The sequence below is a fragment of the Ascaphus truei genome, chromosome 1 (assembly GCF_040206685.1).
Source record: "Ascaphus truei isolate aAscTru1 chromosome 1, aAscTru1.hap1, whole genome shotgun sequence".
Classification (NCBI taxonomy): Eukaryota; Metazoa; Chordata; class Amphibia; order Anura; family Ascaphidae; genus Ascaphus; species Ascaphus truei.
The window spans coordinates 358,709,195-358,731,650 of record NC_134483.1 but is presented as its reverse complement, the minus strand read 5'-3'; the positions used below and the strand labels follow the sequence as shown (position 1 = coordinate 358,731,650).

Below are 22,456 nucleotides of genomic sequence, written 5' to 3'. Positions count from 1 at the left end.
TCCGTTTCTTCCCCCCACCTCTCTGTTTCTTCCCCCCACCTCTCCGTTTCTTCCCCCCACCTCTCCGTTTCTTCCCCCCACCTCTCCGTTTCTTCCTCTCTTCTGGGATCTCCGGCTTTGTCTGGACTGGGGAGGGGAGGAGCCGGGGACCGGAGGAGCCAGGGAGGGGTGAAGAGGCCGATACTGAGCCGCCCGAACGTCCTGCTCCTCTCACCAACGGCTCCGCTGCCAGCCGCTTCTGCGCATGTGCAGAAGTCCGTAAGCGTCGCCATTAGTAGTGCACATGCGCGGCATGGCAGCGGACGTGTGGGGCTGTTAGGAGCGGCGCCGGCGGCTATCGCCACCGCATATGTAATCGCCCGTGTGGGGGGAGCAGCGCCCGTTAAGAGCGGCGCCGCATGTGATACCAGACGTGTGGGGGGAGTGTGGGGAGCCGTGACGTCACTTCCGTTTCACTTTTCGCCCCCAACTCTCCATTTTACCCCATCAGAATAGGTGCCACTAAAGAAGTTTCACTTGAAAAATAAAAAACCTATCTCCCCTCCCCAGTTGGGGAGCAGGAAGTTTACGCAGCGGAACCACATTAATTTGAACTCCGGGGACCACTGTTCCCCAAGATAATACCTCTGACGGTTCTGCCAAATCTCAATCCTGTTTAAAGGTACCGCTTGATGCGCGTCAATAGGAAGCTGACGTTGCAGCTTCCTATTGGCCCACGGGATCTTTAAACAGCCATATTGCATGCCCACCCAGGTCAGATGTACAGTATCTCATGAAGCAGGGGATCCCTGGAGCTGAAATTAACACAGATCAGTGCACACTATTTGAAATTAGAGTTGGGAGAACTGTGGCTTTAAAGACCATTCATACAGTATAATGATATTTGGACTGAAAAACAATTGCACTGTCTGTTGGAAATATATACAGTAAACCAGATCTTCCAATCTGTTAGTAATGCTCAGCCCTTAAATATACTGAATGTCATCCAAAACACTAGGCAACAGAGCTTAAAAAATGTATACAGCAGGGCCCCACTTCTCGGCGCTCCGCTTTTCGGCGATTCGCTGATACGGCAGCACCGAGAAGGGGGCCGCCATGTTGGTTCCTAAGTCTCATATGCGCAGAATGGGCGGGTGCGCACGGCGTGCATGCACAGACCGCGGTTTGCGCGTGCATACCGTAGTTTGCGTGCGCAGAGTATAGGTTGCACATGCGCAGAACGGCGAAAATGCCGGTTTGCGCATGCGCAGAACTGAAAATCGCCGGATCCGCTTTCCGGCGATTTTCACTATATGGCGGGCCTCTGGAACGGAACCCGCCATATACCCGGGGCCCTCCTGTACTATAGTTTTAAGTCACTAACGTTCTTTGCGGGTTTATTTATTTAACCACATGACGGACCTGGAAAGTGTCTGTAAAAGGGGCTTTTAATATAATTCTCTGGGCAAATGACTGATGGTAAATGATTGCATAAAGTGAAAATGTTTAGACAACCTTTCTTGGGGAATGTTGTATTAATGACGGAATGGTAAAATTTCTGTACTTTATATCATTGGAGCTGTAAATTTGCAGGTGTAACCTAGCAAACAAAAATAACCCTTGTGAACACATTCACATGTCTCATACAGGTCTGCAACCCCGCATTTCACCATGATCTCTTAGGCTAGGTCCCCAGTGGCTGCGACGGCGTGCGTGGCGCACAAAAGGTACGGCCCCTAGTAGCTGCTTGCACGCCTGGCACAATGCGGGATACGCGACCGCCTTTACCAAAAGACAAGAATTTTGTCTTTTGGCGCGGCGGCCAAGCATTGGCCAGGTCACGGCGGCGGTTCAGCCAATGAGGGCGAACTAGCTGCGTGACGTCATGGCCGCGCCCCCGCCACGCCTCCCCGTCGTTGGTTCCCAGTAGTCCACCTGGTCGTGCTGATGCTGGGAACGAGCGCCACCAGGCACCCTGTCACGCGTACTGGGGCCTTAGCGTACAATTCTTCCGCTACAGCCAGGGATTCTGGGTAATGACATGCAAATCAGCACACTGTAACCTGAAACATTTACCACGGGTCCTCTCATATTGTACAGTATGTCAGAATGAATATAATTGAGTCTGTCCTCGACAAAATCAGTGTACTGTACCAGAGCTTCTCAAAGCTAGAGGCTGCCCCATGGTATATGTAAACTTGAATGAAGTTTGCAGAATAAGGGCTGCAGTAGCTTCAATGTTTGGAAGAGGCTAGAGGTATTTCCTGATTAATCATGAGACTTGAAGGACAATGGAGGATTCTATCACCTTGTCCGTTTTATCTTCGGATATCCTGGTATGTCTGAAGCAATTACTTTACGTGTTGACAACAGAAGGCACTACTTAAAAGATGAATATTTCAGTATATATTGGTTTTGTTTTTTTTGCAAAAGTTGAACTCTGAAACATGGGCAAGTAGTATGTACAGTAAGTAATCTCTGGGATTATTGATTGAGCAGTGTCATTTTCTTTTTCTCCTAGACCGTTAGCTACGCCGAAGACGACTGCAAATCCAGCACAAACTGTAAGTACCTGAAACATAAAGGAATGAGATGGCTAATTACTAAAATGCTGATTGCAGTGTAAAAATGTTAGCATTTGAAATGTACACAGTTCTTTATCACTTCCTCCACACGGGGAAACTATTGTATAGAAACTATTACCAAAATATGACTAGTAACATATTTTTGTACCATGGATATTGATTTTTCTTGCATGAAACAGGGTATAGTTAATATCCAGATTACTGGTGATTTCTGCCTCCAGGTTGCAAAAACATGTTTTAGTAAGGAAGCTAAAAAGGCAAAAATAGCATTGTATTTACTTTTACATGAGTGAGGCTAGTAATAAATCTGCATGCAAGTTACATGGCACCAATGGTACATTCACAGCAGGAAGGATACTAGATGACTTGGTTGTTAAATACAATACCAAAATACCAAGTTCTTTTTCCTGTGATCATAACCTGTAATAATGCTCTCTTTTTTTTTTTTTGCAATGAAGTATTATTCATTACAATTTCACTCTTTCATTAGGAGGTATTGGATATATTGTGAACTGTGTTTTTTTCAAATGCTAACATTGTATATTACCGCATGTTTACACACACACACACACACACACACACACACACACACACACACACACACACACACACACACACACACACACACCACACCACACCACACCACACCACACCACACCACACCACACACACACACACACCACACACACACCACACACACACCACACACACACCACACACACACCACACACACACCACACACACACCACACACACCACACACACGTTGAGGCACTTGATAAAGGCTCCAGAGAGTAGCCAATAAAATACATTTTTGCATATTCTTGGTGTGCCTACCCCTTTGTTATTTATAATACAGTATATATATATATATATATATATATATATATATATATATATATATATATATATATATATATATATATATATAATCCTTACCTCCACATTCCTACAGGCTTCTTTCTCTATATGATATGAAGCAGCCCTCCCAGTGCTGGAGAACAGTTTAATCCCATTTATTGCAATGGATCCAAACTCTTCTCGGCAATGGGAGAGCGGCTTTGTCGCATGTTGAATGTGAAAGTCCCTTTGAAATGCCCTGCTGCATAGGATAGTACAGTACATAGCACATATAATCATGCAAACCTTCAATTCCAGTTTGACATGTCACTGTCCTCATTTGGGGGGGGGAGAGCCAATAACAAGTGAGGATGAAACAAATGTCAGAATGCCATTGCACTTGCGCTGCAAATTGAGAACGGCTCCAAACTCCTTTAAATTGAATGCTTTATTGCCATAATCATTAAAAGCATATTTCCGACAAGCAAGTTCAGGAGGCTGTACGCCTGGGGCGTTTTGCACCAAACAATGGCACTTCCTCAAAGGCATAATACGTGAGAATGGGAAAAGCAGTGGATTCTGGGAGAGAACATAGCAGTTATGTACTGTAAAGTAGCTACCGCATACAGGGGCTATTAGTAAAGCTAACATTGTTTGAAATCAGTATGTGGAGGTATTATTGAAAACAATTTAGTACTTGCAATTTGCTACTCATTCATATTTGTGTAGCTGGATTTTGGGCAGTATTGTACTTAAAACAAATTATGCCCATAGATGAGAGAGGCAACAGAAACCAAAACTATAGATTGCTATGTATAAGGAAATATAATGTACACATGTTTAGGGGGGGGAAAAGATACTGAGCACATTTTTATAGATGTACAAATTAATTAAAAAGTTAGCATTTGTTGAGACTCACAGGGGTGCAACAACTTTAAAATAATTTAGTCAGGGGTCACTGAAGAGGAAAGTATTAAACTTGTAATAAAGTAGAATCCCACATATCTTCAACCTTAATGTTTGTATTATATTTTAAGAGGCGTGAAATAGCTTTTTTTTAACGTCCTACTGCTCCTAATTCCACTGGTATACCATTAAATATGCAGTATATATGCATTGCATTTGTACTAAGGCCATATTGAAATAAAGAACATATACAGGACGAATGCTATGGTGATGCAAGTGGAATTTTAAAGAAGATCTAAAGATCATTTGCTATTTCAGCCACCCTTCAAAGTGTTCAGCTCTATGATACAAATAAAAGAAGTGGCACTGCTACTTTACATATGTACATTGTGGTTGAGGTGTGAAGTTAAATAGAATGCAAATTCAATACAATGATCAGGGTCCCCCTACACTGCCCACCTGCAGTTGCAATGTTGATTTTTTACTACATCTGCCATGTCCTCTGCAGCAAAAGGGTTACTGTGAGAAAGGGCATACATATGTAGCAGGCGTTATTGTACCTGTTAACACTTGCATGTTATTGAACAGTAGTGCTAAGTTAAGGAGATAACACGTGTTATTTAGTGTGTTAACTCGTTGACAGGGGTAAGAACATCTGCTACATCTCTACATATTACCATAAGAACTGAAAATGCTTGTTGAATTGCTTGCATGTGGTTGGTGTGTATTTTTTGTGTGTTTTATATACATAGGAAAAACCTAAGGAAGTAATTAAGCCTGTGCCCGTTGCATCTCCCACACCTGCTGCACCCAAAGTTACCTCTTCAGTCAGCGTGGCCTACAATAAAGCACCTAGGCCGTTCGGAAGCGTGTCATCTTCCAAGCCCGCTGCGATCCCATCACCATCCTCTGCCTTTACCCCAGCCTCTGCGACTTTTAAAGCCCAGGCTTCCTCTCAGCCGTCCGCTTTCTCCCTATTGGCTGCAGTCGGCACACTTCCACCCTCTGCACCTGGATTGCATGCAAATTCCAAAGTTACCACTGGGGGGCAAGCACCAGCTTTGAGCGCTCCTAAACCTGCAGTTAATGTCCCACGGCAGCCTGCCAGCTACAGTCCAACCACCAACATGTATGCTAATGAGAATGCCCAAGATGGGGCTGATATGCAGAGGAGAGGACATAAAGAAAACCAGGCTGACAAACCGCAAAATGGGTAGGTGGCTTCAGGGTGCTTTTTTAAAATTGCTCTGCATGTATTTTGTTTGTTTTTTTCAGAAAGGGTGCCTCTGTGGCGACTACTGTACCCTGGGTGGGTTGTGCTCTGTTTGAATAGAGGGCATGAAAGGAAAAGAAACGCAGTGTTCCAATGTCTGGTGCAACTTCTGTACTAAATCATGTATGATTATATGACCCTCAAGCTGTGGTACATGGGTTTAAGCGCAACGATCATCACATTGGTTAGAAAATAAGTCAACAAACAAAACTCATAAACATATCCATTCACAGAGCTCCAGGTAAATTCAATGAAACTCCAGTCACCTGAGCAGCAGGACTCTTTTCAAAGTGATTTTATCAACTGGGATTATTGGTCTTCAACGTATATAATAAATCTGTTTTTTTTTTCCAAAGAATAATTGTAAGAGCACTTGTCAGTTCATTTTTCTCACATAATGTGTACTTTGCAAATCCTGACTTTTCTTCCTTTTTACATTTCTAATATGATTATTGAAGACTTTAATTTGGAGATAAACATTGTGTTAAAGACGCTAACAAAAGTACATTTGGTATTGTGGTAGACGTACTGTAGCTAGATCTGTAATGTCGGTATCCTCAATTTTTGCATGGGACATATTTGCCAGAATGTATAAAGCTCCCACGTTTATTACCTATTTAAATTAAGTGAGACTAGATCAACTTCTTTTTTTTATTTTATTTCCTTATATCAATTTGAGTAGAACTTAAACGACAATTCAATTCTATACAGGGTTCTTTTATGCAGTAATAGCACAGCTGTAAATTAAGTATAACATTGGGAATAAAAAACCCACATGGGGCATTCCACCCGCAAATATTCAGTCATTCATTCTATATGCTTCAAGTGACTCACCAGGATCTCATTATGGTGTCAGAAAAATCTCAGACACTAATAAAAATTCACATTTCATTTGGCACATCTTTAAAAATGCACATAGTTGGAGGGGGGGGGGGGATTGGTCCCTCTTATTTTGTTCCAGGCAATAGTCCACAAACCAAGTTTCTGCATACCACTGTCTGAGTGCACTATCTTTACACATAGACTTAATTACTGTGTATTTAAACAGAGCAAATGTTTGTGCAATTTGGTTACCTTGAAACCTAGGCTTTTTTTCTGACCTAGCATACCCACTAACCATATTGGAAATAAATCCAAACATTATAGCTTTAACCTTTGCTTTTTTGCCTCATGTTTCCACTTGCCCTTCCTTATAGATCGTAAGCTCCTTGGGGCAGGGACATTTTCATTTTATAACTCAGCAGCTATTTCCCATCTATAAATATGATTGCATAATTATAGAGTAGCTCTTAGGAAATTCACAATGGCAGTCATATTTACTATTATTTTGTATATTAAGTATATCGATTTTTCTTATCCAGCCCTGTGTGGCCTTGTAAGTCTTAATAATAGTAGAGAAGTAGGGAGGGGAGCTCCCAACGGTATGCTCTAATAACTCGTAGTGGTAGTGGTATGCAACTAATAGGACTTCAAGGTGTCGGACGGCAACATGAAATATAAAGTATGGATGGTCACGGTGGGGGGGTGTGTAAACCGCTATCAATGATGACAATCCGGATGAATATACAGATGAGTATACATATAGTTAATATATCTTTGAGAAAGCGCCCAGAGTGGCGGGAAACGCGCCAGGGGATACTTTGTGCAGTTTTTAATCTTTTTGGCTCATATGCCCCTATAAAGGACTTTATTCATCTTACTTAGACCAGACTCACTTTCTACAACCTGCAGTGCCCACTTTTTTCTTCATATCTATCTTAATAATAGTATATGATAATAAGACATTCAATGTAAAGTCCGTGCCAGGGGCGTAGCTATAGCCCTGGAAAAGACTCGGGGCCCACGCTCTTGGGGGGCACACTCTTCCCCCCCCCCCTCTGTAGAGACAGGAGGGAGAGATGGTATGTGGCGGCGGGCCCCCGGTGTTAAAGGAAATGCAAGCCGGTAGAGGAATCAGCAAGGCAGGGGCGGAGCGCCCTCTAGCAGTCTGACCCGGAAGTCTTTCTTACTTCCGGTGTCTGCTGCCACAGCTCCTCTGCCGGCTGCTCCTTTGATCATCTCCCGCCAAAGGTAGGCATGGAGAGAGAGAGAGCTGAGGGGGGAGAGCAAGAGCTGATGAGGAGAGCAGAGAGGGAGAGCTGAGGGGGCGACAGGGAGAGCGGGAGGGGGGCGGGAGGGGGCGACAGGGAGAGCGGGAGGGGGCGAAAGGGAGAGCGGGAGGGGGCGAAAGGGGGAGGGGGGCGACAGGGGGAGGGGGGGAGGGGGCGACAGGGGGAGGGGGAGGGGGCGACAGGGGGAGGGGGAGGGAGCTGAGCGAGGGGGAGAGGTGAGGAGGGGGGAGGTAACGAGGAGGAGAGGTGAGAAGGAGGAGAGGTGAGAAGGAGGGGGAGGGATGATGAGAGAGGACCAGTGAGGGGATGGGGGAGGGAGAAAAAAATGTCAGTGCGTATTGATATTAATGGGGCCCTGAAATTTTTTTGCCCGGAGGGCCTGCCAATGTCTAGCTACACCACTGGTCTGTGACCTACTGACACATGTACAGTATGTTTGCCTTTGCAAAACTTGGTTTGGGCCAACATGATTTTTTTTATTCATATTCCATAGATATCAACCTCCAAGGATCAAAATCAGTTGGATTTGGGCGGTCTGAAGCAAAAAATAAATAAATAAAAGGCATTTAAATGTAAAAGTATTGATTTTTACCAGTCTACAAGACTTTATGCAAATATCATTGAGACTGATTCCAAATTAGCAAGTGTCACAGAATATCTGGAGATGTGGCACTTCTGTTATGTAACAGATGTTTTCCTAGCTACACACAGAGCATGTGAGGAATTGTTACCATTAAAAAAAAAAACACTTTAGAAACTGATCTCTCTCTCCTTCCTCTCTCTCTCTCTCTCTCTCCTTCCTCTCTCTCTCTCCTTCCTCTTTCTCTCTCTCTCTCTCTCTCTCTCTCTCTCTCTCTCTCTCCTTCCTCTCCCTCTCTCCTTCCTCTCCCTCTCTCTCTCCTTCCTCTCCCTCTCTCTCTCCTTCCTCTCTCTCTCTCTCTCTCCTTCCTCTCTCTCTCTCCTTCCTCTCTCTCCTCCTCTCTCTCTCTCTCTCTCTCTCTCTCTCTCTCTCTCTCTCTCTCTCTCTCTCTCTCTCTCTCTCTCTCTCTCTCTCTCTCTCTCTCCTTCCTCTCTCCTACCTCTCTCTACCCTCTCTCTCCTTCCTCTCTCTCTCTTCCTCTCTCTCTCCTTCCTCTCTCTCTCCTTCCTCTCTCCCTCTCTCTCTCTCTCTCTCTCTCTCTCTCTCTCTCTCTCTCTCTCTCTCCTTCCTCTCTCTACCCTCTCTCTCCTTCCTCTCTACCCTCTCTCTCCTTCCTCTCTCTCCTTCCTCTCTCTCTCCTTCCTCTCTCTCTCTCTCTCTCTCCCTCCCTCTCCCCCTCTCTCTCTCTCTCCCTCTCCCACCCACCCCCCTCCTCTCCTTCCTCTCTCTCTCTCTCTCTTCTCCTCTCTCTCTCTCTCTCTCTTCTCCTCTCTCTCTCTCTCTCTCTCTCTCTCTCTCTCTCTCTCTCTCTCTTTCTCTCTCCTTCCTCTCTCTCTCCTTTCTCTCTCTCTCTCTCTCCTTCCCCCTCTCTCTCTCCTTCCCCCTCTCTCTCGCTCTCTCTCCTTCCCCCCCCTCTCTCTCTCTCTTCTCCCCCCCTCTCTCTCTCTCTATCCTTCCCCTCCTCTCTCTCTCCTTCCTCTCTCTCTCTCTCTCTCTCCTTTCTCTCTCTCTCTCTCTCTCTCTCTCTCTCTCTCTCTCTCTCTCTCCTCTCTCTCTCTCTCTCTCTCTCTCTCTCTCTCTCCTTCCTCTCTCTCACTCTCTCTCTCTTCTTCCTCTCTCTCACTCTCCTTCCTCTCTCTCTCCCCTTCCTCTCTTGTGTTTTCCTGGCAAATATTTAAGATTATGATAGGTGTGATAAATCCAACATTGGAAAAGTATTTGAAGTGAAACACTATAGGGGGCTAAATAGAGCAATTAGTCTTTTCTAGACAGTGTATTTATATTCTGTCTGATGTTGTGTTTGGCATAAGTACTTCTGCAGCATTGCTAAAATGAAATTCAATTACAACAAGTGATATATTCTTTCAGGGCGTGAAAAAGAAGCATTCCTCGCTGATTTCTTTTTTTTTTTTTTTTTTTTTTCCCCTAAACATTTTAGGGGAGGAGGGTTAATATATGCAGCATTTGATTACCTGTAGTGAAAACGAATGACCTAAGCTGCCGATCGATCCATCCTCCTGTGATCAATCAGTGAGAGGGCAGGGTTCAGCCATGTCAGGGCCTGCTATTGAAACCAAAGGGAAGGATGCTCTGTACATTAAAACTCATTAAAAATGGCATTAAGAGTTGGAAAACTAAAATGCAGCAAGTATTATCTAATACTACAGAACTGATTTTTTTACAAGAACATATATAGGATTTTTTTCTGCTCCTTTAAATATGACATTTTTATTTATTTAAATTCTGCGTGAAGATCACTTTATATGTAAGTATGGCAGATGCATTACAGACACCTGTTACAGCATAAAAAAAATGATGTTTAGTGTCCCTATACAGACCACATGACGTTTTCTTAAAAGTTTACATTATCAATAAGTATTCAAAATACAGTATTGGTATAAATTTGAGAAGTGTTGAAAGGGTTAATTTTTTTCCTCAGAAAATCTATTTCCTGGCACATTCTGTTTCTGTTCTTTTACAATCAGACGTACTGAATCAAATCACAAGTGATCGTTTTTCGTAGTGGGCAAACTGCCCTTTGTTTCTAGACAAACTGGTGAAGGCCACATCCAGTAGAGTAAGAAGGGGGCCAAGGTGAAAGACTAGTAAGTGAGCCCACAGATGCATGCACCACACCTACCTCAGACCTTCTGGACTTTGAATCACAGTTGGACAGCTTAACCAATTGCAATCTCATTTTCCTGGCTCGGGACGAATTCTGGCATAAAATGTACATCATATTCATTTTAACATGTTTCTACTTATGGTAAAAAAAAATGTACTGACAATGCCTACCTCCAAGGGAAAGCTTTTGCTTTATTAATAAAAAAAAGATTGATGCCATACTCCTGAGGAAGGGAGTGGTGACCGTGATAATATATATTATATATATTTTAGTATCTAGAAATATTTTTCCATACGGGATACAAGACTTGGAGAAAGTATGCTACTTATAACAGTTGTCCAATAGAATGTACGTTCTATTTCTGAACATATATCTCCATGAATCACAGCTCGAGGGCCTTTTAATGTAAATCGAAAGGCAGCTTCTGGGATTGCACTTTTATGTAGAGTTCACATTGTCTTTTTTCCCTCTCTCCAGGTAACAACAGTGATAAAGTTAGTATCCTGTTCAGTGTTCAGTAATTGTTGTGGCGTGACATTGTGAAAAGTCAGCATGTTTTAATGATTACTGGCACATAGCTTTTTATCTATTTTAAAGACCCAAAAGCTTAATAACTTCAAAGTAGCAGCTAAAAAAAAATACAAATCTTATGACATGTTTTCGCTTAAAGAAAAGTGTAGTGAAATACTTTTTTGATGCATTGCATGTGTAGGCTAATCCGCATATAATTAACCATTTCAGTACCGGAGGTTCAGAGTACCACTGGACTTAGGTATTTGTGGCCATATGATTGCCTTAGCAGCGTGACCGCGACCGCCCCCAGGTGATGAAAGCAGTGGGGGGCTGTACTTCTGTTTCGATCATGCCGACTTTTTTTTTTTTTGTTATGACGCGCTCGGTACGTCAATAGAGCCTCTGGCGTGCCAGGGTCTGTGACGTACGAGGTACTCCATAAGGGCACTCCGAAGGTTAATGTAATGATTTTTCACTGGGATAAAGTAAAGTTTTTGTGAATCCAGTGTTTTTATACAACAAACGTAAACCCACTTATTTGCTTAGACGCAGTCTTTTTTATGTATTTATCTATTTATATGTATATATATATATATTTTTTTATTAAATGTAGCAACGTAACAGAGTTCTTTGTGCCTTTTTAATGTATTTTTTTTTTTCTTGGAGATTGCAGTCAAAAGTTTATTATTTGAACTGCTTTGAAGATGTCTGCCATTTTCCCCATAGACGTCAATGGGATGAAGGCGGGGAGGGGGGGTGCTTATTTTAGCATTTCTAACGACTGGAAAGAAAGAGTACTTAAACGTTCTGTGCTTTTTATTTTTTTACCTGGCTGCTACTTGGGACGCTCCATTTTTAATTCTGGGGGCCCAGCATCATTGGAGTGATTCTGGAGTGATTCTGGAGTGATCACATGACCTGTCTGATCCCTAGACACAGGAAAGGATACTGGTAACTTCCCTTCTGATTGGGCTCACCGCTCCACTGGAGCAGTCAGCACAAGCTCCCCTAGAAGACGAGCATTTGCTTGGGCCTATGACATACTTGGTATGTCAAAAGGGCACTGAAACTGTTTTTTTCCTAGTGTACTAATAGTCCTAATTTACTAAGAAGCGTATGCGGCATGCTTGTTATGTTTTACTTGGTGCAAGTGCCATCTTGTGTCCATAAAGGTGCAAAACACAATTATTGTATATTCTATAATGGTGATGTTCCCCTAATTGTAATAACAATCATTAACAATAATTCTTATAATTCCGTAAGCATCTGAAATATTTTATACTAAAGCATAAATACATGGAATCTAAATTATTTATTTATGTTTTCAAATGAAATCCTGAAACCTTTAAATCACATTTTCCTTTGTGTGTAGCACCATCTTGTGGCCAGAAATAGGCAGGATTCATTCAGATTTGCTGTTCCAAGCAGCTCTGTGGCAATCAGTGTAGACATCTACATCAGTTAATGAAGTTAGTTGCCTAAAACATGGTATTTAATTTTACCGCAACATAGAGAATTAGCAAGAGTAAACCCACCAATATTTTACAATAGGGATATTACTTGTTCATGTGAGATTTACTCAAAGCAAAAATGAATGCCGGCCATAACAGCCAATGAATGAGGAAGCCATGCACGTTCTCCTGTTTTATTGACTCAACCCAGGTGTCCTTACGATTTATTAGAGGAGAGATGCAACCTACTTTAGCTTTTTCCTGTTTCTGCTCTCTCTCTAACTCCCCTTTCCCGCTCTCTTACAATCACTTCCTAACCATTAACCTCACTCTACCCTCTGCGCTCTCCATAACACCTACTTACACATGCACATACAGTACAGAAACCTACATACTCTAGACCACCTCCAATTTTCTACATCTTTACAACCTCTCCTCTCTCCCCCATCTCTACTTTTTGCTGGCCTGACCTGCAACCTCTCTATATGACAGTGTACTTTCATCAGCCTTAGACAAAACGTCTACTGCCAGGCACGTCATCACAACCATGAAACACAACCTTTACCCGCTACCTCCAAAAGTGTTCACGCACTGCAGAACATTACTGCTGGAAATCTCGCTCTAAAACACTGGAAATTCTTACACTCGTCCTCAAACTCTGCTCTTTCCCTTACCAAGCAAACAAACTTTTCTTCACTCATACTGTACAAACTCTGTTGTCTAACCCTCAACTCCTAATGCCACCTTTAACTCCCTTCTCTATCCAACTACACATACACCCTCTTTTTATCCTCGTGGTGTGAGACCTCACCACCTACTTTACAGTCAAGATAAAGTCTATCAGACATGACATCTCAATCAGTTTAACTGTCGGGGATAACAGTGCGGGACCTCTAAGTGCGGGCTCGGTGCAATAGCACTGATGGAACCACCATCGAGCTGGCCCTGCCTTCATGGTGCAGTTTTCTCCTGGATTATGTCCTATCAATAATACACAATATACAATATCAATATACAACCATTCCTTCAGTGTTTCCTTCTCTGATGTCTCCTCCTCTTCACTCCCTGTCTGTTGGGTTTCCATAAGGCTCTGGCTCTCCTCTCACTCTACACCTCCGCTCTGGGCAAACTAATACAATCTTTTGGCTTTCAGTATCATCTCTATAGCAATGACACCCAGATTCACCTCTCCTCCCCTGATCTCTCCCCATCTTCCACCCCTACACCCAAACTCCCCCTCACCATCAATAACACCACAATCTCATCAACACCTCAAACCCACTCTCTAAATGTAACCTTTTTTACTCTGATCTCTACTTCATTCCTCGCATTCAGTCCCTAACAGTGTCCTGCTATCTCCACCTTCAAAATATCACCAGAATATATGCCCTTTTCTCACTCATGGTGTAACTAAAATCCTAATTCACTCACTCTTATTGTCCTGCCTTAACTACTGCAACCTAGTTGGCATTCCACTTGTCCACCTATCCCAACTCCAATCCAAGCAAAGTGCTGCTGCCAGACTTTACCTCCCTGACTGCTTCACTTCTGCTGCTTTAATTCTGCTGCTCCACTACGTAAATCCCCACACTGGCTTCCCACATCAGCTAGAATCAAATTTTCAAGCTCTATCTCTGACTTACAAAGCTGTTAACGATGCTGGCCCCCTTGTATCTCAGACCTCATACCCAAATATATCCCTAAATGTCTCTACGTTGTGTCATGACATCCACAATTCCTCCTGTCTTATTGCCTCCTCTCGCTCCCACATACAAGACTTCTCTTGTGCTGATCCCTCTTTCTGACATTCTGACTACACCCCATCTGACTCTCCCCCAGCAGTTAGACATTTACAAACTCCCTGCAAACTCACCTTTTCCAGGAAGTGTATCTGACATACTTCTAACATCCAATGCCCGGGATTTCCTAAACGCCAAAAAGACGTATCTAGCTTGGTCGCTTGGAACCTGCCATGGTCTTGAGTGGCATATCAAGCTCTGATACCACTTATCAGAGCTTAGTGACTTTCCCCCTATGTCATCAAATATTTGTGCTTACCTGATCAACATTACTGTGTATCCAAAAAGTAACGAACGTTGCCATCTTTGTCTTTGCTGTATCACTGGTGATTTGATTTCCATGTTTTAATTGTTGCGAGAAGTCAAAAAGTAGGATGTTGAATGCAGTATGTAGAGTTTTTGCATTTCCTCACAGAAAGAGAAAGTGACTGCTTCTTGAAATGCTTTTTTTTTAATTTGTTTTAAAAGTATACGCATTGCCACCATTATTTGTTGCATTTGAAGCTTGATTGCATTGTGCCCTTTTCAGCTTGTCACTATTGCAAAATCTGTCTCCTTTGATTTGCTCATTTTTGTCTCCTTTTCTTTTTCCTCTTCACCTGTCCTTTCCTGCTTCTTTCCTGTTCCATGCCTAAAGGAAAAATCCAACCAAACGGTAATTGTTATGCATACAGTACAGACTGTACATGTACAACATCTGTAAGGCTGGGAAACCTTCCCCCAAAATAAATGCGGTATAAAATTTAGCTTGTTAGTTCAAATCACATTAGTCCTATTTTTTTATTTATTTCTCTCTGTTGTGGGATTCTTTGAAATAAACAAGTATTGCTTTGGCTAAAAATATAAATCCGGACTTCCTGGATCAGGAGAAATGGCTCGTAGCACTGATTGTCAGCATCGGCCCTAACAGATATGTGGTTTCACTGTATGTTTGCAGTGAGTGCAGAATTTGAAACGCATCGGGATATGTAATCCATGGAGGTGCAGCACTGGCAATCTGTAAATGTAAACTGCGTACATATAAATGAGCAGCATTTGCCAGTTTGTGGTGAGCGCACTTACTTTCCATTTCACTGGATTCTTTTGCTTCTGGTCACTTTGTGCAGAGCACCCATTAGTGTCTGTTTTGAAGACCCTTTTTTGTGTGCACAGACGTGGTCACCGTCTGCATTGTGTGGTATATCTTCAGAAGATTCAAAAGTACACAGACATGTCTTTTTTTATTATTAGTTGGTGTGAAAACAAATATATATATATATATATATATATATATATATATATATATATATATATATATATATATATATGTATGTGTATATATATATATATATATATATATGTATATGTATATATGTGTGTGTATATATATGTGTGTATATGTGTATATATATATATAATATATATATGTGTGTGTGTGTGTGTGTGTGTGTGTGTGTGTGTGTGTGTGTGTGTGTGTGTGTGTATATACATATATATATATTAGTGCTTTAAATAGTTTGTATAGTTTTCCTTGTTAATTTTTTTTTTTTTTTAGTTCTTTTTAAATGAACTTTGTACATTCAATAGGAATAAATGTTTTTCTTTATTATTTTACTTAGCCCTCCCCGGAAACATATTGTGGATAGCAACACAGAGTTTTACCACACTCCCACCCACAGCGACGCCAGCAAGAAGCGCATGATGGACGACACTGAAGACTGGCACCCACGCACAGGAACCAGTCAGTCACGATCTTTCCGCATTCTTGCTCAGATGACTGGCACTGAACACAGTGAGTAATTAAGAAGACATTTCAACCAGATGTTCACAATTTCAAGACGGAGGATATTTATTGCTCTTAAATATGTGGAATGGGCTGTAATGTTCATAAGTGGCACTAATCTAGGTCTTAAAATAGCAATCTCCACACGCCCCCCCCCCCTTCTCATTTTCTTTTAATGTGCTATTTTCGGCTGCGGTGACCTACCCTTTTATCCAAGATACTTACCGAGGATGTTACTGGATTTAAATATCCTTACAAGGGAAACAAAATGGCTGCCAAATCTCAGGCCAATAGATAGCTGCAACATCATCGGTTGCAGCTGCCTATTGGAGAGCCATTTAAATCCCCTTTAGAATAGCCTGTAAGTTAACTTCACCAGGTTTCCTATTTCTGAATATAGCGTGGTTCACCTCTGATCCTGTAAATAGGGGGGGGGGGGGGAGTGGAGGAGGTTAATTATGGGGGACTGTTGCTTTAACTACTCAGCAGTGCGCAAACTGGGGGGGTGCAATATTACTCGGGGGGTGTGTGGGCGGTTGCAGGGGTTTTGCGCTCTTCCCCCAAGGTATTTAAATGAATGCCGGGGGATCGCGTGAGGCCTCTGCATCTTCACTTACCTTCTCTTCGGCGAAGCGTCGCCATGGCAACGCAGTGTCAAATGACGCAGCGGGCACGTGGCGTCACGGTGGCATGGCAACGTGACATCACGTGACCCCGCGGCATCATTTGGAGCCGAAGTGAAGGTAAGAGAGGGGGGGCGCGAGCAGGGAGGCAAAAGCAAGAGGAGAGGCAAAAGCAGGAAAGATTGCGCACTGCTGCTTTAACTTGTACAATGTACAACCAAGACCAAACAGCAGGCCAAAAAATGTTTTATTTTCAAACAATGTAACAATCTAATTGACTTTGTTAAACATCTAACAAAGGTAAAAGTAAACCTTTGACTTCTTTTGTTTCTCTAGAATTTTTTTACACATTGCATTTGTTAGGGGCCTTTGAATGGAGAGGAGTGTTTGTCAAATCAACCGTTTTCTTTACCCCTAGCCCACCTGTCCTTTTCAGAGCCAATAAACTTAAGAGGTGGGGGAGACATGGGAAGTTGTTGAAATCAGGGACACAAAAAAAAAGTAACTGTAGGAAACAAACCCCTTCAGTGGCTCGGCTCACCATTTTTAAAAAGTAAAAATTAACTTAAAAAAAAAAGTATTTAAAAATACTTATAGGTGTTGAATTTTGGTTAAAAAAAAACAAAAAAAAAACATGAGTCGTCCAGATGTTATTCCTTTCAACGTGTTACAGCAATTAGTACACTTTGGTCTTAGGAGAGATTGTTCCTTTAATCAATTACAAGGATGGCTTGCAACCTGTTTAGTGGAGGTTGCTTGCATCCGGGGTGTCTGCTTGTGCTAGCTTGGCATTTTGAGCTGGAAGGAAGACCCAAATAACTTTATGTTGTGTAAAAATGAGACCGAAAACGCCACCATACATATTAGAGTAAAAGGTAATAGGTATTCTATGAATAGGTACAGTTGACAGATACCAGTGATGTCTTGTCCGTAGTTAATGGAGTACAATGTATTTGCTAGATCACCACAAAGCTTAAGTGGCTGCACTTTACAGAATGAGCCGAATGACTGAGACATTAGTTCCATTCTTGTGGTTGTATGTTACGGTGAGGGAGCTACTGTTGACCATCTACAGGATAATACCATTTGATTAGCCCACTAGGTTGAAATTACTAGGTTTGTGGATGGTAATTAGTGCATAACTAACATATAAACCTCTGCTGCTGTCTTCCTCCATATGATGGAGCAATTCAGACCATGTCAATTAATTAGTGTTTTAAAAAATACGCTCAAGTTTAATGCTAATGCTAGTACATTTTTTTATTGCAGTGACCGAACCAGAGCCTGAAAACGAGAAAAAGACTAAGTAAGTTTATTATATACTAAATTCTGCCAGCTTTCTATGGAAATACTTTCTTGATTGCCTGTAGTTTTTCTGTGTGACTCCATTTTGTCTGGATTTTATGAGTATTTTACAGCTCCATCTCAATTAATAAAACAATGCATGATTTTATTGTAGGTTACAATAAGGTATGGCAAAAGTACGTTACGATTGATGGTGATCCTGCCACTAACTCATATGCTGGGTTGGTTTTGTTATCTTGCCATCCATGCTATGTTTGTTTGCCCTGTAGATACTTGTTGATCAAAAGGTTATGGTTTAATATATATCTTTTTTATTTAATTTAATGCAGAAGCATATATTTCCTCTTGCTAAAAGCATGCATGAGTTAGAGTTCAAGTATATAGGACATGAACAAAATCAGCATGAGAAACCAGTGCATGTGAACTGGTAAAAATTCAGTAACAATGCAACCTGTCCTGAAATTTCAAACTTTGATTTTTTTCTTTCTTTCTTAATTCTTGTCTTTTCTATCCTTTCTCTCTCTGTAGGGAAAAGGTTCCTGTGCAAATTAGTCCAAAATATACCAAATTACGTGACTGGCACCATGGTGTGTCCGCCCGTGTTCTTAATGTCCAGTGATCCTCTCTACACTTGTCACAAATCTTTCTTTTTTTTTCTATTACCTAACTGCTTTTTCAACTTTATTGGTCAATGGCAAGAGAAACACCAGTTTTGTTTCTTTAGCTTTCAAACCATTTTCTTCTGCCGTGTGAAGATACAGGATGAGGAACGTTTCTTCTGCTGGCTATTGTTTGCTGGAATGTTTTATTTAAGGAGAATAAGGTTTACATTAATGCTGATAGAAGTTGATGGAGAAAACCAGTGAAAGGTCTGAACAATTAAAGGTGCAATCTATGATATAGTTGTTGTTGTTGTTGTTTCATACTTTGATCTGGAAGGCACCAGAGCTTAACTACAGTGTTTTTATTGCGCGCTGCACACATCTCCCCTCCCAATATTACAAAGAAATGTAATCGGGGGCAACCAATAGAAACTGGTGATGTCGCCATATCAATGCTTTAAATATTGGGAAGTGATAATGTAAATATCAGAGATTCCCAGAGCTCGTAATATTGTGGTTCTGCTCTGGGGGGCCTTGAAAAAGCAACAATAAGTAAGTAAACAGGTGACATAAAGAAGTAGATCAGATTGCCTCTTTATGTTGCCTGCCCTGATTCAGTGTTGTTCATGCTGTAGCCTTCTACTGCAGGATTCGGATTGCTGTCTTCTACCATAGGAAATCATTGTTTTGCTGTGTATCGATTGAATGCATGTTACATCCCTTTTAGGGAGGATTTCTAAAGTGATAATAACAGAGAGCAGAACATTTTTTGATTTGAACTGTCTTTCTGTGTTTTATTTGTGAAAGCTTTTTTTGGGGGGAGGGGGGAGGGAGGGGAGAGATTGCACCTTTAATGAGTAAAAGTTGGAAAGGAGAGTTTGAAGTTTTTCTGGTCTATCGAAATCACTGAGGTTGTGTTTGTATGGACCGGTTTTGCTGTTAGAGCTACAGATGTAACGTGACTCAGAATTGCTGCAATGTGGAGATATGGCGCCATATCAACTATGCAGTGTTAAGCCAAAAGTCGCCCTAAGGCCCATTAAAGTGAATTGCCTGTAAGGTGCCTTTTAGCTCGAGATGGGCAAAGTTTTCCACGAATTGCTCTGTTTTTGTTGCCCCAGTTTTGCGGCTGAGAGACTTACACAGCACATGAAGTGTACAAATGGAGTATTCGTTATTCTAGATCCTTAGCCACAGGATGTTTTCTCTCTTCCTCTATTTGTCTTTTATTAATAAAACTGCTGCTTTAATAAAGCTCATATTTTCAGAATGAACTTGCAGATCATCCTGTAATATATTGTACTATAGATGGTGGTAACATACTAATATTTATTTGTTCGCAACAATCAATAAAATTTCTGTTCTGCACATTTATTTTCTTTGTGTTTTATCGTTGAAAACCATATACTGTACAGCACAACATGTATCCCATTATATTTCAGGATTTTATACCGTTTCTATAGGAATCATGGCAATGTTGGCATAATATGTCAGAATATGTCTCTGTGTAAAACTAGAGTGAATAATGAAGCCTGCTATATCTATATACTGTATATATGACCTTTAGCTCAACTACAATGCTTTACATAATGCTGCTCCTCTCAACATCTTACCTAATTTCAAGTACCCACACGCAGTTTACACACTACAGGCAGTCCTCGGTTATCCGACACAATGCGTTACTCAAAATGGCGTCGGATAGCGAAACGTTGTAAAGTGAAACACGTTTTCCCATAGGAACACTGTTTAAATGAAAGGTTCAGTTCCTGAAGGCATTTTTAATGCTAAAATGCACAAAATATTTTACGCAGACAATAAGATATGCAGCACACACATAAATTATATAGTGCATATACTGTATTATATAGACACTGTATATATATATAATATAAAAATATAATATATTATATAGTGTGTATATATATATATATTATATACACATAAACAACTTTGCAAAGCGTCGTAAGAGCGTTGGATAAGCCGTTTTGGCGTTGTAAAAATGAACATAGGTATGCATTGCATAGTTGTTGGATAAGCCATTCGTTGTAAAATGAAGCATTGTAAAACGAGGACTGCCTGTACTCATGATCTACGTCTCCACATCCCAGACTTCTCCCGCGCTGCACCCCAGCTCTCGATTTCTCTACCAGGCACGGTCAGACTCTCCCCTACCATAGATTCATTTCAAAGTTCCCTACAACACACTTTTTCAAGTACCGTAGGTCTATCCAATATTTTCCTGACTTCTTTCTTTTACTTTCATCTTACAACCGCATAATTGGAGTCATAAAGTTGATGACTAAACCCAAGCTGAACACACACACATTGATACACTACTTGTGACTCCCCACTCAGCGTTTGGTTAGATTTGTAAGGTTCTTGTTGGCACCATAAAAACAAAATATTTAAATGTGTGTGTGTGTGTGTGTGTGTGTGTGTGTGTGTGTGTGTGTGTGTGTGTGTATATATGTATATGTATGTATGTATGTGTGTATATATATATATATATATATATATATATATATATATATATATATACACCCCAATTCTTAGCACCAGGACCCTCGTTGGTTCAGGAAGCAGGATTTCAGCTGATTCCCTTTGTGGGGTCATCATATATACCAGTGTGTGCTGATTTCAGATGTCAATGAATGCCCTGCAAAGTCTTTAAGGACATCCTGTAAAAGAAGAACGATCAAGCTGCAGATTTGGATTTAACATACATTTCATTATCTTTTATATTTAGGGAAAGGCACATTTTAAATGGAGACGTCAGGTAATTTTCTGGATAACACTATCTAACATTAACCATCACTTGACTGGACAATACAAAAGGATATGCACTTGCACACGTTACAGTTGCACCTACTGTGCAGTAGCAAACATACTTGAATAATGTCATGAGATTAATATTAATTCATATGTAGCACTTTTCCTGTTTGATATTTGCTTGTCACCAACCTATTTGGAATCATTTTGAACTTTTGATACTATGTATTTATCTTCCTATATAGGCTGCTATTATCACACAATGATAATGCAATTAAATGCTTTCTACTAAATACGTATGTTGTATGATGATAAGGTGTTATAATTATATTTCTAACAATATAGAACACCCAACAGCTTTAAAATGACCTTAAAACGAAGTGCTCTGCATTAATATTGTACAAATAGAACTAGTCTAAATTGGCAGTCATACATTTAAAGCTAATATGAGCTCACAGTGACATTTATGTTCCTGAATCATAAATGTTAGGCAGTAAACTCTACTATAAGGCATCAAGCAAAGATATTTTAATTTAACTAAATGATATCAATTGCTTACATTTATGTAGTGAACAAAACATTGTTTTACTCTTGCATATAACCTAACAAACATGAAGTGTAGAAATATGTGGGATAAGGTTAAACCGAAGAAATGGTGTACAGCTGTTAAAACAATCCTGTTTTTGAAGTTGGGACTGCATCGTTTACTCTGTTTTAAAATGCGACCTGATTCACCATCAAAAGCAATTTCTTTGATTTTTTTTTTCTGCACAGAAATGCTGTACACATGATATCTAATAGGGTTGCATTTAAAAAAAAAAAAAAAGAAGTATGTTTAAAAGCTACATCAATGATGTACAAATCTCAGCCAGCTTTAGATGCCCTGATGTTTAATTGGTTTTGGTCTAGTTGAGTTACAAGCTTGAAGCAAAACTAATCCCTAAATTCATGCTGGTCTCAGACCTAGTGAATTATCGACACTGGATACTGTCTGATCTGCTTGGAATTTTGAGCTGAATGGTCATTATGTATAAGGTGATAATCCCCTTTCCAGCCAATTTATATTCTAATATAGTCCAACTCTCTAAAATATTATTCAAGCACATCTGCAGGTCTTCCTAATGAAACTGAAGGTCAGGATTTCCCTGAAAATACAAGAAAAGACTCAATAGCT

General features: G+C 41.0%; 1 protein-coding gene across 4 annotated transcripts in view; it reads left to right on the top strand.

Moving 5' to 3' along the window:
• The window catches only part of PDLIM5 (PDZ and LIM domain 5), a 133,341-nt gene that overhangs the window by 108,996 nt on the left and 1,889 nt on the right, over positions 1–22,456 (top strand). Inside the window, exons 4-9 of one of the 4 annotated variants that reach the window (XM_075609826.1) lie at positions 2,501–2,543; positions 5,062–5,522; positions 15,820–15,992; positions 17,876–17,912; positions 21,260–21,289; positions 22,384–22,456. The exon at positions 22,384–22,456 is cut by the window's right edge and continues 162 nt beyond it. In XM_075609826.1, the coding sequence (XP_075465941.1) occupies positions 2,501–2,543; positions 5,062–5,522; positions 15,820–15,992; positions 17,876–17,912; positions 21,260–21,289; positions 22,384–22,456 (817 nt within the window). Of the gene's footprint in view, positions 1–2,500; positions 2,544–5,061; positions 5,523–14,858; positions 14,877–15,819; positions 15,993–17,875; positions 17,913–18,439; positions 19,888–21,259; positions 21,290–22,383 lie in introns of those variants that run through there. The other 3 variants (XM_075609858.1, XM_075609837.1, XM_075609847.1) reach the window with 3 other exon arrangements.